Here is a 17,570-nt window from a genome sequence, read left to right on the forward strand (position 1 = left end):
CGTGTGTGTGTGTGTGTGTGTGTTTCTGTGATAATAGTTAAAAAGACTAAATAAATAAAATAAACATAATATTAATTAAATATACAAATACACAAGTCTTTTACCAACTTATGTGAATTTAGATTCGTCATGCATTGCCATTTAATCAATTAAAACCAGGTTTTTATATGTAAATGTGGGGCAGAGCTTGGCAGGAGGATCTCTCAGTTTTTTTCTGCCTCAGTGAGTTTATATAAACACATGAGCTCGTGGGCAGTTTCAGAGAGCCGGACTGCCTCACATCCACTCATATCCATCTGTGGAGCTCAGCCTCGATCCTCTTCCTCCAGACCAGCATCACTCACCACATCAAACCATGGCTGTTACAGGCTGCTCTCAGTGCATCAAATATATGCTCTTCTTCTTAAACTTCATTTTCTGGGTGAGTACATTTGTTTACCAGCATAAATTTGTTTTCATTTTTCACTTATTGCATACTATCATATATTGCTCCAGAAATGTTCAGTTATGAAATTACAAATATTTATGGTATTATGTCAAACGTTTATCTGTAATTTTATAATGAGACACTTTAGGAAATGACCTTGTAAACACTCATTTCCATGAGTTCAGTGAATCCCAGGGTGTTCATTTAAGTTAGAGAAGTATTCAGAGTGGGAAACAATAAGTGCCTTTCTGAAAGTTCTTCTTGGAGGTCTATTGACTCTGTAAACAATCGACCCATCTAAAGAAGTAATTAGATGTGCTTTTCCTCACACTTTTTCTCACAGTTAGAGTTTAACTTCTAGACCTTCAAAACACAGTCTGGAATAAATTCATGGTAGTGTTATAGATAAGTAGGTGCTCATACATACTATTTTATGAAACATATGATCTACATTTTTTCTTCTCAATTGCGGTTTGTTAAGTAGTGTAGTCACTGTTTGTCTTGTATGTGTTCTTAGACATGAAGAAAATGTGTTTCTAAGGCTCCAGAGAGGGCTAGCTGTGGTTTTGCTTTATTTTTACTCTCTATAATTATAACCTTGTACTTTAGGGACATGAATATAAAAAAACGGAGGGTCCCAGGCACATGCACGTTGATAATATGGTAATATAGGGTACATTTTATTATATAATTCTTCATAATACACTGTAAAAAATGCTGGGATCCGCACGGTCGGTTTGTGTAGGGACAATATGAAGGAATTAAGTTAACTTATTATTAAAACATTTAAGTTGTCCCGCCAAAAAAAACTGAAGAATTGTGTTGTTTCAGCTCAGTTTAAATAGTTTGAACAAACAGTAAACATTTTTTTGAGTGTAGTTATTATATATATATATATATATATATATATATATATATATATATATATATATATATATATATATATATATATATATATATATATAGTCTGTTATATATGTATATATATATATATATATAGTCTGTTATATATGTATATATATGTATATATATATAGTCTGTTATATATGTATATATATATGTATATATATATATATAGTCTGTTATATATGTATATATATATATAGTCTGTTATATATGTATATATATGTATATAGACTATTAAAATTTGTTATGTATTTCTGTAGCTATATTTATTGTCTTGTATAACTGTAGCAACTAACAGAATTTCAGACATTTTTATAATAAATATTTACTATCTGCAAGGTCTCTTTTAAGTAAAACATCAGGGATGTTTCAGAACAATGAGGTCATAGAAAACTAATCATCATTTTTGAGAAAGCCTAATTAGCATTTAACAGCAAGACAAATGATTTGGAATAACATTCATTACTGGAAATAAATAATATTTACCCCAAACTTGAGCTATTCAGACAATAAAATTCACGCAACTCTACTGACTCATCTTACTAAAAGGATACTTTACAATGCAGCAAATTGAAATGTATGTTTTGATTATATATATTTACATTGCATGGGAATGATATTGTTTGATATCATATCTACAGCGCCAATCCTGAAACCTCTTGAGATGCGTATTGTTTCCCGTCATTGTACTTTACGCACTGCCAACACCAAAATATATCTGCCTGACTTCCACAATTCTCTGAGTGAAGCTGCTGCTTCCTGCTCCGCCAATTGCAAAAAAATAAACAAACAAATGGTATCACAGAGGACTGGCTCTCAACGCTGAACAGGACCCCCACCCCTTTTTTGTGCGTGAATAACACTAAACCTGTCAGATGTTTCTTCCCTAAACGCAGGAAGAAATGACCTCAGGAATGACCTCCGGAAAAAGAATTGAAGCAAACATTTCTGGGCGATGACATCTGTTGAAGGTTCTAATCAGTCATTTAAATGGAGAATTTTTGCTTAGATATTGCTGTTTTTCTGTGTTGCTAGCTGGCTGGTGGTGTGATTTTGGGTGTAGCTTTATGGCTTCGTCACGACAGTCAAACCAGCAACCTCCTCATGCTCCAGTTTGAAGGAAATCAAGCACCAGGAACTTTTTATATCAGTAAGTGACTTCTGCTCACACTCTTGGCTAAAGGCCCGTTCACTACAATGACCATAACTACTATAATGATAAAGATATAGTTTTATGAAACACTCTGAATTGAATGGAATAGCAGTCTATGCCTAAAACAGTAATGGCACACAGAAACAATATTGCTTTTAGGTTTTATGGTTTCAAATTGACATATTTAAAGTGGTTCAAGTGCCTAGAAATTCCAAAAAATAAATGACAAAAAAGAGCCCCAAAACAAAATTGAAATCAACTTTTAGATCAACTTTTGTTAACTTTTGTTAATTTGTTAAAAAATCTTGCACAATATATTAATTAAATATATAAATATACTGTATGTAACTCTGCTGAACTTGGGTTCAGAATGGCACATCATTGACTTCCTTTAACTTGTAAAGGTCTGTGTTGGATCAGTTTCTTTCCTGCAGATATTCATCACTTTGACATTCATTTTACTAAACAGACTGGGCTTAATTTGTGTTAGATTGGTCTATTTGTGCTGATCCAAATATTTTTGTTATTTACCACATACAATATAAAAATATGAATATAGGTAATACATTGTGATGCTTTTGAACAAAACAGATTTATTAAAAAGAAATATTCATTAAAATAATATTTTACTCACAAACATCTTTAGAAATAGAAAGATAATGCATTTAAACTCAAGAAAAATATTGCAAAATGTTACAAAAATATACAAACTACAAAATATCAAATACATTTTGTATATATTTTTATTTATATTTGTTTATCTGTACATATTTTAAATAATATTTCCCCCTAACATATAAATGTGGGTGCAATTTTTTTTTACTGTTATCATAACTTATTTTGATAGATTACTTCAGATTTGGCTTCAGTACTGACTAAACAAATGTATATGCACAAATATATTTAAATAAAAAATTTCAAGCAAATTTCACATTTAGCAGAGGATCTAATCTGTTAAAGTGAAACTTGCATATGCTCACATAATTTTCATTCAACTTTCTTTCAACCAGTTTTAAGACTGAAGTGTCTGTCACAATAGTTTTAGAAAATTTGATTCATTCATTTGCGGAACTATTTATTATTATGTCTCTCTCTTTAAAACAACTTTTGTAAAGTAAAGAAAATAAATGAAACACTCTTGCCAAATGAACTCTCTACTGGTTACACAGACAAGAGAATTACATCTATATTAGAAATGCCTACTTCTACACTATAAAAAAGTCCTTGTTGCCTTAAAATTCTAAGCTGACTCAAAGAAATCTTATGAGTCCATTGAACTTTATGAATATTTATTGAATGTTATGTTAAACTGACTTAAAACAGCTTGTGTACTACATTATAATATTAAGGTAGAATGTAATTAACTTAGTTTAATAAGTTACAATGAACTAAAAACATATGTTGTCATGACTAAATGATCATATAATTTTTTTACAGTGTAAGTGTCTACACTTATACTTATTTGATGTTAAATGGATGCTGTAAATCACTTTATAATATAAATATCTTATGTGTATATAAATATAATATATATAAAAGGGTTAGGTCTCCCAAAAATTTGAATTAACTATTCACCCTCATGTTGTTTCAAATCCCTAAAACTCATCTTCGGAACACAAATGAAGATAGATTAGATGAAATCTGAGAGCTCTCTTATTAAAAGTCTGATTAAAATTCAGAAAATGAACAGAAAACATTCTATTCTTATACTACACTCATCAGTAATTCAACTGTAATCATATGAAGCTCCAAGAACACTTTTGTACACCAAAAAAAATCCAAAACTGTTCCCATTAGAGTTAGCAGTGCAACCACACAAGAGTTGTATTGGCCTATATATACAACATGTTATATATTATAAGTTCCAGCACTGCTACCATGCACTGGAGGGAACACAAATATAGTAACCATTATAGTTACTGTCATATAGTGATATATTTTTGGTGGGAACCGGCATTAACACTAAGCCATTGATCACAAAGTTGGCTTCTTTGAATGATTTTGAATGATTAAATGCAATTATAAAAGCAATCTTTAGCTGTAAGAGTGAAACCAACAGCTCCTTCATCCCTCAGACTTGAAATGCTCAGATTTAAAATGTTAACTACAGTCTAGTTCCAATTACTCGGCCTTGTTATTTAAACCAGCCACCCAAAGCCTGCCATCATATCCCTCTGAAAATAACCATTCCTATTCATTTCCAGTCTAAATGCTCACTTCTGCATGATGTTGTTAATTATATCCTTTTACGTTATAATTTAGACCCTGAACATTTATTTAGACTATGCAAAGTCATATTTCAGATTTAACGTGTTGTTCATCATCATTTGGGTCTTACTTAACACTTTAATGATGTTTGTTTCTATTACAAGTATTAATGATTAGGTATATGAAGTTGTATAAAGCAATTAGCAGCATATTTAAAATGATTATTATAAATGATCATTTCTGTACTTTTGCTGTTGGTTTTTCTTCCAAAAAATCCCCTACATTTAGAGACTGAACAACTGAAGGATATACAGGAAACATGTATCATTTAATCAAACACAACAAAAATAAATTTAAATAAATAAAAATAAATAAAAGTCTCAATAAGTAAATAAATAAGTAAATAAATAAATAGATCTTCCTTTAATTTTGTATACGTTATAACAGTAATGGTAATGGTAACAGTAAAATGTTTATTTTATAGTATTTTATTTGTATTTTATTTTATTTATTAATTATTATTATAATTTATTAGTTTGTTTAAATGTAATAATAAAATTATTATGATAATACATTTGCATTGATATACTACCACTACAATTACTACTTACTACTAGTACTACTACTACTACTACTACTAATAATAATAATAATACTAATAATACTACTAATACTAATAGTATTAATACTAATACTACTAATACTACTACTACTACTACTACTACTACTACTATTACTACTAATAATAATAATAATAGTTATTATTATTATTATTATTATTATTATTATTATTATTAAAATAATTATACAAGTATTAAAATATTTAGTGATCAAAAATATCTGCGTTGTCGATTCTGTGGCTGTTATAATAGTTTCTTAATATACATTATCAGGAAGCCTTTGCAGCACAAACTTTGAGAAACAATTACTCCTGAAATAGAGGAGCAGGTCTCCTCAAAAGACAGAAACAGGAAACTGGCTCTAAACGGGACCCTGAGAAAGGCCACTAAATCACTTCTGTGCGCATGTGTTTATCAGAACAACTGTTCGGCAGCAGCACGGTATCATTATGTAACTTCTTTGATTTTATTTGACCTCAATCAGATGTGGTTTACTTTTAATTTCTTCGATTATCATTTTTCATTATACATATCATATTACATATCATGCAGCCTTGCATAAAGAAAACATCGTGCTGCTTGTTTTCTTATCAGAGGTTACTATCTATGTGTCAAAGTACACTGAGAGAAACAAAGAGAAACTTAAGCGCTAATAAAGCCTCCTGTATCATATTTAAAAAGGACTCTAAATAAAAATAAACAAAACTTGTTGAAATATTCTCTTCTGTATTATCAAAATTATTAGCATTGGAAAAATCACACTATAATATATTTATCAAAAGCTGCTACGTTTGGGTCGCTAAGTAAAACTGAGCTGTTCTGTTTTTTGTTTATTTTACATATGCATGATTCACTTCAATACAAAATTATTCCAGTTGATCTAAATTAATGAATTATTTACAAATAGCACTGTTGAAGTCATCCAGTTACATTTTAAAATAAAATTAAATATCCCAATGAGTAAATCGCAGAAAAACTCAGTTTCACAATGTCAGCTTTTACTAAAACCATGCAGCCCTAACTATGGGTCTCCCAAGGCAAAAACCAAATGGAGGAAAATTACAGCTGCTGTTCATAGAATTCAAGTAAGGGATAATGTAAATTCAGCTGATTGTTTCTGCTAAATAAATTCTGACAGACTTTATGTGAAAGACAACAAGCTAGAGGTTCATTATCTTGCTTTCTATAGAGACTTGCAACAAAATTAAGCAATTAGACACAAAACATTGATCTTAGCTGTTATTATTAATTCTTTAATCAAACATAAACTGGCTACACTGTAAAAAAATCTGTTAAAAATGTTCGGCCTCTTTTATCTGACTGGCTTCTTGGACTCACCTCCACTTTACATTTGGAAAGAATTAGATATACCACCTCTGGGAACTCTGTGAAATTTGATAAAATGTGGGATCCAGTCTTTTTTTTTCCAAAACACCATAAAGATTAATAGTGTTGTTTAATTTCTGAGGATGTGTAAGTTTTTTTTTCTCTCTCTCTTTACATCCATTGCTGTGTCTTTTTGTAGGTCATATATATATATATATTGTATGTCACTATTTTCTCTTGTTTCATGCTTTATATTACATTTTGTACAAATTATTGTTTCATGATGGGTTTGTCTTTCTGTTCTTTGTTTTTCTGTCTACAAAGATTATTTAAAAAAATGTAACAAATCTGCTACTTTACATTATTTTAATAAACGTAAAATACAGCCATTAGATTACAGAAATTTACTGTAAAATAACAGATGTTAAATTACAGAAATTTACCGGAAATTTAAATGTAGGGAAATTTCTGTAATTTAACGTCTGTTATTTTACGGTAAATTTCTGTAATTTAATAGTCGTTATTTTACATTTTTTTCCGGCACCCAGCCGCAAGAAAAAATAAAATAACAGAATTTTTTACAGTGTGGACTACTCTACACTCTACTTGTTATTGAGTCATGTCAAGTTGAGCTTTATTGTTATTCCGCTACATGTGTGAACATACAGTGGAACAAAATGTTGTGTCTCGCAGGACCACAGCGCTACATAAATAAACATAATTATAAACATAAACACAACACTGGACAGAAGAGCTATATTTTAAACCTATATATAACTAACATACGTTAATCTTAATGTACTAACTATCAATATATCATAAATAATAAACTGTGCACATAACCTAAGACAGACTTCACAAGTAATTTTACATATGACAGAACAATGTTGTGCAAGATGTTGTGCAAAATAGGTATTTAAGGTGGAAAAAACAAGTAGAGAAACATCATTTGTGGTACATTCACAGGTAAATATTGACTTTCTTATTGAGTACTTGTAGACTGGAGTTTAAGTAAAGTGTCTGGTGCAGGGATGGGCAAACTCGATCCTGGAGGGCCGGTGTCTCTGCATACTGTAGTTTTGCACCAACCCTAATCAAACGCACCTGCTTGTAGCTTTCTAGTGATCTTGAAGACACTAATTAGGGTGTTCAGGTGTGTTTGATTAGTGTTGGAGCAAAACTCTGCAGGGACACCGGCTCTCGAGGATCGAGTTTGCCCATGCCTGGTCTGGTGCATATAGAAAGAAGAGTATTCCTACAGGCTGTTTGTCAGGCCCACTCACCTGTGCAAAGTTCACAAGTGCAGTTTTAGACATGGAGTGATTATAAGAAAGTGTCTCGTGCAAATGTGCAAACTGGTGTAAGTGTCTGGGATCGTGTCAAGAGAGATGAAAGATTGTGTTTTCTACAGGTGGTTTATCAGGCTCACTCAGCTGTGTGAGGTACACTTAACAACAGAAGAGTGAATGATAAACATAACTATATTGATATGAATGTATTCACCTCATATCAATATGATCATTCTCGGATGACCCTGCATTATTAGTTGCATCGGATGTTATCTAGGAAATATGTACCTTGATGTGGTGAGACTGACTAATCAGAATAAATTATTCCAGAGAGCTGCGCAATAAGCAAAGATAAACCGGTATTTTTGGACCATATGGCTCTAGTAGAGTCACAAGATGCATGATGTGAAAGCTTGCCTATGGAGTTGCTAATAAAACACACAGACGTAGTCATGTAGATGTAGTCATGTTGCCGTTCCTGTGTTTTCTTTAATAACACTCCATTCTGCTGTTTTCACATGAAGTCGAATCTACCGACACACCCGCCGGGGCTTTTAAAAGAACCAAGGAAAGACTAAAAAGTTACCACAGGGTGTGTTCATATACTCCACCCATATGTGCACATACATGCGTTCACACACACACACTGGTATTTACACACTGAACCACAGCAGATGTACACAGAGAGTTCAGTGGCACGAGGTCAGCATGTTGTGGGCACTGGCGTCAAGTTTGCACCCATTAATTTTTGTGGAAACCATCGGGTTGTCTCTCTTCACTCACATAAGTACACAGAGGAACCAAAGCTCCGCCTGCTCCTTTTTATAGCAGTAACAAGCTTTTCTGATTAAAGAAGATGGGGTTGTTGGTCTGGCCCACCCAAAGAAAGAAGAGAGAGAGATGAAGAGCTCCTGGACATCGGTGTAATTGAAAAGGCCCTGTTCATGTGCCCGTTACACCACTAATTAGAATGAGCAGTGCTTGGGTTTCGCTCAAGCACTGGTTAAACAACCCTAAAAATATGTTCAAGCTCTGCCGCTCCAGCAAATCATTATAGCTTAGAGAGGAATCCGGCTGGAGAAAGCTCTCTGAATACTAAATATAGGTTTTTTTAAACTGAGAGCGGAGTTTCTACTGCAGGGATGAAATACATTTACATTCCTACTTTTGGCAGAAGCTTTTATTCAGAGCAGTTTACATTTCATTGAAGGTACACATTTGATCAGTTCTTGCTATTTTTGGGAATCGAAACCACAACCCTGGGATTACATGCTTTACAATTGGTCTGTTCTGCAGTCATTTTAAAAATGCAATAATTTTCTCAGTCCACACTTGTAAAACTGTTTGTGTCTTTTTCCTGTTTAAGATAAAAGACTGATTAAGATTGATTTGAAACCAATAACCATTGTATCTACCAACCCAGCGGACACACAACATCATAAGATATTAATATTAGGTTAGATTAAGGTCTGCAGCGTCTAAGGACAATGTTATTTTAATGTCCAATAATAATGTGAAATGACGTTGATATTTGGTATTTGATATTGATAACATCCATACAACATCACACTGTAACATCATTAGATGTTGATATTTTGTTGTTTTTAGTTTGCTTTGGAAAGTAACCAAATTGTAATGTCTGTCTGATGTTGGACATTGACATCAATTGACGGGTTCTGACATCAACTCGATTTTCATTTCCAAACAAAATGCAACTTCCCACAATGTTGGGGTACAACGTCAATTTGACGTCATGTTGATGTCCTATGTCTGCTGAGATGGATATAATTAAAAAAATTATATTTTTGTTTAACAAAAGAATTAAACTTTATTTATTAATTAATACATTTACGCGGTTATCCATTAAAGATGTGGCTGTTAACCTCCCTCAACAACCTACAAACTGACCAAGAGCGCAGATACAATGATGGTAATTCTCCCACTCGGTCAGTTGTAGAGAGGGCAGTTGGGCAGCTGAAATGCCGGTGGCGCTGCCTTAAGAGCGGAGGGGTGGTGCTATACCCCCCTAACAAAGTGTTCCTCTAAAACATCTGTGTCTCCCACAAACACGGATACTACTCCAGACAGTAAAGTGTTGCCCACAATTGAGGCAACTCTCTCCTCAAAGAGTGTTAGTTCAGCATCCCCTGTTTGGTGCACACTTTGACGGTGCGCTGCTGTTGTCCTCTAAACCTGAACCTTTACATCGGACCATTTCTTTTTTAATTCACTCACAGTGTGATATTCAGACCCAATTGCATTTACCACGTCAGCTAAACTCTCCCACTCTATTTTTTTTTTCTTTTGTTATTAATTCTGGAGGACAAACTTGCAAATAACAGTTTTTCTCTGGTCTACCTCCGATAGGAGCACCTCGTTTCCACGTTTCCTTCGGATTCCGTGTACGCAGTGTTTAATACATCTGAATTTTTTACTGCGTACACACATTTACAGCTTTGTCCGTACGCAATGTCTTAGTAGGATTTCAACGCAAGTCCTTGTCCATGAGGCCCCAGCTTTGCACATTTTCCATGTTTGCTTAACCAAACACACCAGATTCAGATCATCAGCGCAGTACCAGAGGCTGAAACACCTGTAATGGGTGTGACAGACAAAGGAGGCATCCAAAACATGCAGTGTTGGTGGTCCTCCAGGAACATGTTTGAGAAACACTGATTTAAACTATAATTGTGTAAAATATAGACTAACCCAAACACTGGGTTAAATTTGGTCGTTTTAATTTAATTAAAAAAATTAATCCAGCAGTTGGGTTAGTCCCTATTACATCCAGCATTGGATTTAAATAACCCAGCATTTATAGAGTGTATTTATTTATTTGACTTGTGACCTGTCTCTTTGATAAAAAAAGGCTACTTAAAAGGGTTATTTACCCAAAAACAAAAATTCTCTCGCCATTTACTCACATTTTAGTGGGTCTAAACTTTTATAAATTTCTTTCTTCCGCTGAACACGAAACAAAATATTCTGAAGAATGTTGGAAAAAGCAGCCATTGACATCTATAGTAGGAACTGTCCCTTTAAGTGTACAAAATGAGTAAGCTTTCACTTTGCAGAGAAAAGCGCTATATGGTAATGTAACATACTGTTTGCAAAATATATACGCAAAATTAATGTAACAAATTATTATTTAATAAAATATGTCGTAAATGTACTGTGTCGAAAATGTAATCACTAATGCATTGCAAGTAACATGGGACTTCCCCATTGTATCATATCTTGCAATATGATATGATACAATATGGTACGATATGACATGATACGATATTACAGCAGGTTAACTCAAGCTCTAACTCTAGATAAGAAATTATCTTTAAGACAAATATCTGTCCAAAAAAATCCATTGAACACTTAATTCAGTTTTTGCGTAACTAATCCAACTTGGTGTAAAAAGGTCTGCTTTAATCCATTTTAATGCAATTGTATCTTGGAAAATGTTACCGCTTATTAGATACCAACAAAATATATTTTTTAAAAATACACATACTTGGTTCAGAAACTATATTACAGTTAGTTACAAGATTTTTGTTAGTGGATGTCTGAGTTTTCAGGTGGACATGTAAACTTGTGTACCATATAGATTTGCATACAAAGCACTTATGATTACAGAAAATATGGATTTACAAACAACAATCTCCCTAAACTTTCTAGAAGTAGTAGTATTAATTCTTTCCTTAGCAAGTCTGGATTTATTGGGAAGATAATAAGCAAATGTTGTTCATAAACAGGATTGCTTTCAGATGCAGTTGTGGGAGTCTTGCTCTGGCTCTGTTATGTGCACGGTTCCTGTTTAGACTAGATCTTCCCATGCCTGTTTATAGTTTGAACAGTCAAGTGCTCTTTTACCTATAAGAGCCTGCGCTTTCACTCTGTTACTTTGTTGTGTATATTCTGCCATGGCAAATCAGACAGGAAAATACACATTAGCTTTTTGTTTAGTTTTTGGTTCTGAATTCCACAATAATGACATGAAGATATGAAAGAGAGGAAACGGATCATATTTGAGTTACAGAGAAAGAAAAATGAGTCAGACGTGAAAGATATTTTACTTAAAATTTATTTAATCCATTATTTTACCTATCATTCTTTTTTTATCATCGGTGTATATTGTAGCACAATTACTTCTGGATCTTATGCGTGTTTTTAATATGTTTTAGTTTTATTTTATAAAGCGATGGTAATTGTCTTAAAATTCCCAAATAATTAGCAAATAAATTATTTCAGAACATTTATTTGAAGGAAATGACGAGGGGTCAGTAAAAAATATTCTATATTCTGAAATAAAAAAATAAAAAAAATAATAAAAAATTCTCCAGATATGATTTAAGATTGCGTGTTTCAGGAAGACATCTGAAAACAAATGTTGTAAACTAATCCTGACATTGTAAATCCAAGTGTCTAAAATATATAAAAATGCATTTTATAATATGCCAATAATAAATATCAGACATATTTATAACGTTTATATATTTTGTTATATATTTGTTTAGACAACACAATATCAACATTTAAACATCAGAAGAGTTAAGAAAGCAATATTTGGTAGAAAAACCCTGATTTTTAATCTTAACAAATGAAAATAAAGCTTATTTTTACTCAAGCCAATAACAGTAAATCAATCTTAGAAAAACCCTGATTTTTAATCTTAACAAATGAAAATAAAGCTTATTTTTACTCAAGCCAATACCAGTAAATCAATCTTAGAAAAACCCTGATTTTTAATCTTAACAAATGAAAATAAAGCTTATTTTTACTTAAGCCAATACCAGTAAATCAATCTTTTTCAAATAGTCTCTTATTTTTCTCCATAGATGTATATATGTTTGTGTCTTTGTGTAAAATTTCTTAAATGGTTTTCAATGTTTAAGGTATGAAAATAGTGAATATTTTATATTGAGCAATTAACCATTTCCTAGAAAAAATATCTTTAAATACTAATATTCTTATTGGAATTTTTCAGAGCTGTGGATTCATGACTAAATAGTCCACATAGAGTTTTCATGAGTGTTTTTGAGCTTCTACATGCTGCACAAATGCCATCTAGTGGATACCTATTGCTTTAACTGGCTATCCATTGATATGTTATATCTTCAGTTATATTCATCACGGCAGCTGTTTATAAAAAAAATGACAAGGAACACTGAAATCCTATAGAAAATGTGATTGTGCAGTAAATGTGAATGTCTTGCTCATGTATAATTTGTGTTGCTGTTTCAGGTGTGTATGTCCTCATAGCGATTGGTGCCATCATGATGTTTGTGGGTTTCCTCGGCTGTTATGGAGCTATTCAGGAATCTCAGTGTCTTTTAGGAACAGTGGGTTCATACTAATCATTTTTCATGCTTCCGAAAAAAAAAAAAAACTTTTTTCCAGGAGACCAAATCCCATCCTATATAACTGACATAAACACATTTCAATTATGAACAGGAATGATATTAATCTGCGTTTTAAAACCTCCTAGGGCTTAGTGGCCACATACGTGGACAGAACATTTTAGCTCTTAAGTGGCTATTTAAAATACTTTGAATGTTTTATATTTTGTTACAGACGTACAGTGTCATCTGGCAACTGTTTTGCAGCATATGAAATGTCCCAAACACTATTTTAAACTGTCCAAAATGGGGAAAAATAGTTTTTAACTCTCTGATAGTCAAAACATGTTCCAAAAAATATATATGTTATATATGCATTAAAAAATAGTCAGGAAAAAGTGTTTTATGTAAATTCAGACCACGAGTGCACATATATGGACATCATTTTTCTCTAAAAGTACATTATATCAAAAGATGATACTTAAGTTTTATTCTAATTACAGTAGGTTCCATTAAGCTCAAACAACAAAGAGAAATAAAAAATACATGTAAAAAAACACATTGGGCCTTAAGAGGTTAAATAAACTGTATAAAAAGTGTCTATTTATTTATACATTTAACAATTATTTTTAAATGTATTGTTTATTGCTTTGTTAAATGACATTTAAAACACACATTTAATTTAAATAAACACATTTAAATATGTCTATTTATTTGTCAATTATTTGTTAATTTTATTTCTAACTGGCACCCCCCCATCCCCTCCCCCCCATACTGGACGTCCAAACATTTAGGAGGTGTTTTGTTAATTAATTAAAACAATAATATTATAAATTATATAAATTGGTTTTATACATGTATATATAGTATTAACCCATTAAGGTGCACTCCTTGAAAATAACTTTTGGGCCCACATCTTGGATTGAATAATATTCTGACACAACTCTGATAAATAGTAATAAGAAATTAAAATAATAATGATATCCTATGGATAAAAGGTCAACCAGGTGGTTATGATGCCTGTTAAAGGGTTAAAACAATCTTATACAAATAAAAATAATATAAATATACAACATGTTAATAACAAGACAAAGCAAAGTGGTTAAAACAAATACTCAACACTAAAGCTTTCTACTCAATCACTGAATATTTAGATGCTATTCATGTCAAGTTTTGTCTGGAAAACATAGGACATGAAGGCAGAAATTTGTTTGTAATCCAATAAAATAGAAAGCCAATTCGCTAAATGTTTTTTCTTACTGCAATCTCGTTTGGATGTTTAGCATAAAGAAATCTGCACAGTTACAGTACTTAACATCTTCACAGTTCAGTATTTATTCCTTCATCACAATTTTCCTCTGTTTCTCCTTCAGTTTTTCACGTGTTTGGTGATCCTCTTCGCCTGTGAGGTGGCTGCAGGAATATGGGGCTTTATAAACAGAGACACAGTAAGAGTCCACATACAATCAGCTATACTGTATATATAAAAAAGATTAAGAGAGCTCTTGAAAATTCTGTTTCTCTGGATTTATAAAGTATGTGTTGGAGTAAATTAAATTCTTTAATTTAAATTATTTAATTATTTGTTTCATATATAATAGGTCTAAAAATATTTCTTCAAAGCTTGTCATAGAAAATTTTAAGTCTTTCAGAATATTTTGTCACTTGTTATTGCATGAAATGTTGCTTTCTTAACTCTCCAAAAGTTAAAACACTTGGTATTGTGTTGTCTAAACATAAATAAACATGTATATTCAGTCAAAAATTCATATAAACATGCATTTTAATTTTAAATTCGCAATAAATATCATTAGTGGTTTATAGAATAAAACTCAAAAACATGGCAACAAATCATAAATCCAGAGAAACCGAGAATGTTGTTTCTTTCCTATAGCTTTACAAGCAAACGTAAGTATTTTACGTTTTTTTCAGTTAAGTGGCTAATTCGTACAAATTCGTACGAGTACAGTCGTAGGAATATGAATGATTTTAAAAAGGAGGCGTGGCACTTAACCCCACCCCTAACCCCAACCGTCATTGGGTGATAAGCAAATCGTGCCAAATTGTACGAATTAGATTGTGCGAATTTATACGAATTTGCCACTAAATCAAAAAGTTACGAATTGCCGTGAGATTGCATTGGTAAATACACAGAGAGTCTGTTTTTAAGATTTCGTTTTGAGCCTGTCACTTTTCTCATTTCATCCATCCAGATCTCCACCGAGCTTATTAATTTCTATGACGCTGCATACATTAAAGCTGTAGATCCAGTGGATACGACATCCAGACAGACAGCATCTAAAGTTCTGGAGGTCTTCCATGACAATGTGAGTTGCTGAAATCAATCACTTCTCTCTTTAAATCTCCTGTGTTTGGATGGTTGATCCTCTTATTCACATTCTCTCCATATCTAGCTTGATTGCTGTGGTAAAGGGGATGATAATGACCTTTTCAAAGTTGTCCAGACCTCTCTGTGTCCCAAGAAGACTTTCCCACTTGACCCGCTCCTTTCTCAGGTATCTGCTGTAGCTTTAAAGACGGCATGAAACTGAAGTCAACATAGTGTTTTCTTTCTTATTTTGCACATCTGAGAAAACAACTTTGAACAATTGTTGACAAATTATCATGTGCATGGGTTGAACTTTTATGATACTGATAATATATAGAAAAATCCTATTGTGAATTTCATTTCAGTTCAGCCTGAACATTCATTTACTTAAACATTATCAATATATAAAAAAATGTTTGTTTGTTCATTCATTCATTCATTCATTTTTGTTATACTTTTACTACACCCCCAAACACCGAAAATGAGCAGATTTATGATGATTTTAAACAATCTGAATAAATGTTTTTTTTTAATCTAGATTATTATTTTGCATTAAACCAAATGAATGTAAAGCATTAACAATTAACTATGTTGTGATATTGCCATTGAGTTGATATAATTTGATTACCTGTTTCATAATCTATGACTAACAAATATACATCTGAGTTTTGTTAAAATTCTGTAACTGTTTTGTAGTTTATTTGCAATTTTAAAAAATGTACATTAAATCTACCTCATTACAGTATACTGATGTTTTTCTCTCAGGGAGAAACAAGCACATATAAACACACACACACATTATAGTATATTTTAAGCCGAAAATCGATGGAGTGATGGAGAAGAACAGAAAAGGCCAAGTGTATATGATTTTACCTGGAGAATTATGACAATTTTAACTTGTATTAGGAAGTGTTGCTGAACATTATGATTTTTTTCTGTCTTCCATTTAGCACGTTTAAATTTTTTTTCATCAGGTCCTGAATCCAGTTAAGGTAGCTGGCAATGATTTTTCCCCCTGAAGTAATAAAAATTGCTTTTTAGCAATAATCAAAAAAAGGCAAGAGCATTTGACTGTGAAGATGACAAGGACACATTTGTCCAAAAGAAATAAGCAAACACAGACACACACACACACACAGTTGTGATGTAACGTAATGTACTGTGTATTTATATAGCGCATTTATTGTGTATGGCCATACACACAAAGTGCTTCACAATCAGGGGTGTCTTTCTCACACCACCATTAGTGTGCAGCATCCACTTGGATGATGCGACAGCAGCCACGGGACAACGACACCAGTGTGCTCACCACACACCAGCTATAGGGGGAGTGGAGAGGCAGTGATAGAGGCAATTTGGCGAGGATGCTGGGGTTACACCCCAATCTTTAACGAGAAGTGCCATGGTATTTTTAACAACCACAGAGGGTCAGGACCTTGGTTTATCGTCTCATCCAAAAGATGACAGTATGGTGTCCCCTTCACTATATTGGGGCATTAGGACTCACACAGGTTGGGCACCCACTGCTGGCCTCACTAACAACACTTCCAACAGCAACCTAGTTTTCCCCTGTGGTCTTTCATCTAGGTAGTGACCAGATTCAGCTCTTCTTAGCTTCAGTGAGTAACCAGTCTTGGGCAGCAGGGTGATATGGATGTGGCTAATAGATGTAATAGATGCAATGTTTCTACTGTACAGACTATAGTACAGACTATATTCTATACTCCTACCCCTACCCCTCAACCCAACCCTCACATGAAGCAATCTGCATTTTTACTTTTTGAAATACTTCATCCTGTGTCATTTATTAGGCGTTTTCCACATGAGGTTAAAATTGACTGGTTTTGCTATACTTGTGGGGACATTTGGTCCCCACAAGGTAAGGAATACATGGTACACACATAAACACATACAACAGTGAATTTGATTCAGAATGTAAAATAATTTGATTATATTTTTTTGATGTTGTGCACTTCAGAGTT

General features: G+C 32.7%; 1 protein-coding gene across 1 annotated transcript in view; it reads left to right on the plus strand.

Annotated features, from left to right (window-relative positions):
• Positions 1–266: 266 nt before the first annotated feature.
• cd81b (CD81 molecule b) overlaps positions 267–17,570 on the plus strand; it is an 18,099-nt gene continuing 795 nt past the window's right edge. The window contains exons 1-7 of the mRNA XM_056478955.1: positions 267–421; positions 2,369–2,483; positions 13,165–13,262; positions 14,633–14,707; positions 15,473–15,586; positions 15,674–15,775; positions 17,567–17,570. The exon at positions 17,567–17,570 is cut by the window's right edge and continues 80 nt beyond it. Of these exons, the coding sequence (XP_056334930.1) occupies positions 356–421; positions 2,369–2,483; positions 13,165–13,262; positions 14,633–14,707; positions 15,473–15,586; positions 15,674–15,775; positions 17,567–17,570 (574 nt within the window). The 5' untranslated portion in view covers positions 267–355. The remainder of the gene's footprint in view (positions 422–2,368; positions 2,484–13,164; positions 13,263–14,632; positions 14,708–15,472; positions 15,587–15,673; positions 15,776–17,566) is intronic.

Source organism: Danio aesculapii, chromosome 18, assembly GCF_903798145.1.
Source record: "Danio aesculapii chromosome 18, fDanAes4.1, whole genome shotgun sequence".
In the NCBI taxonomy this organism is placed as follows: Eukaryota; Metazoa; Chordata; class Actinopteri; order Cypriniformes; family Danionidae; genus Danio; species Danio aesculapii.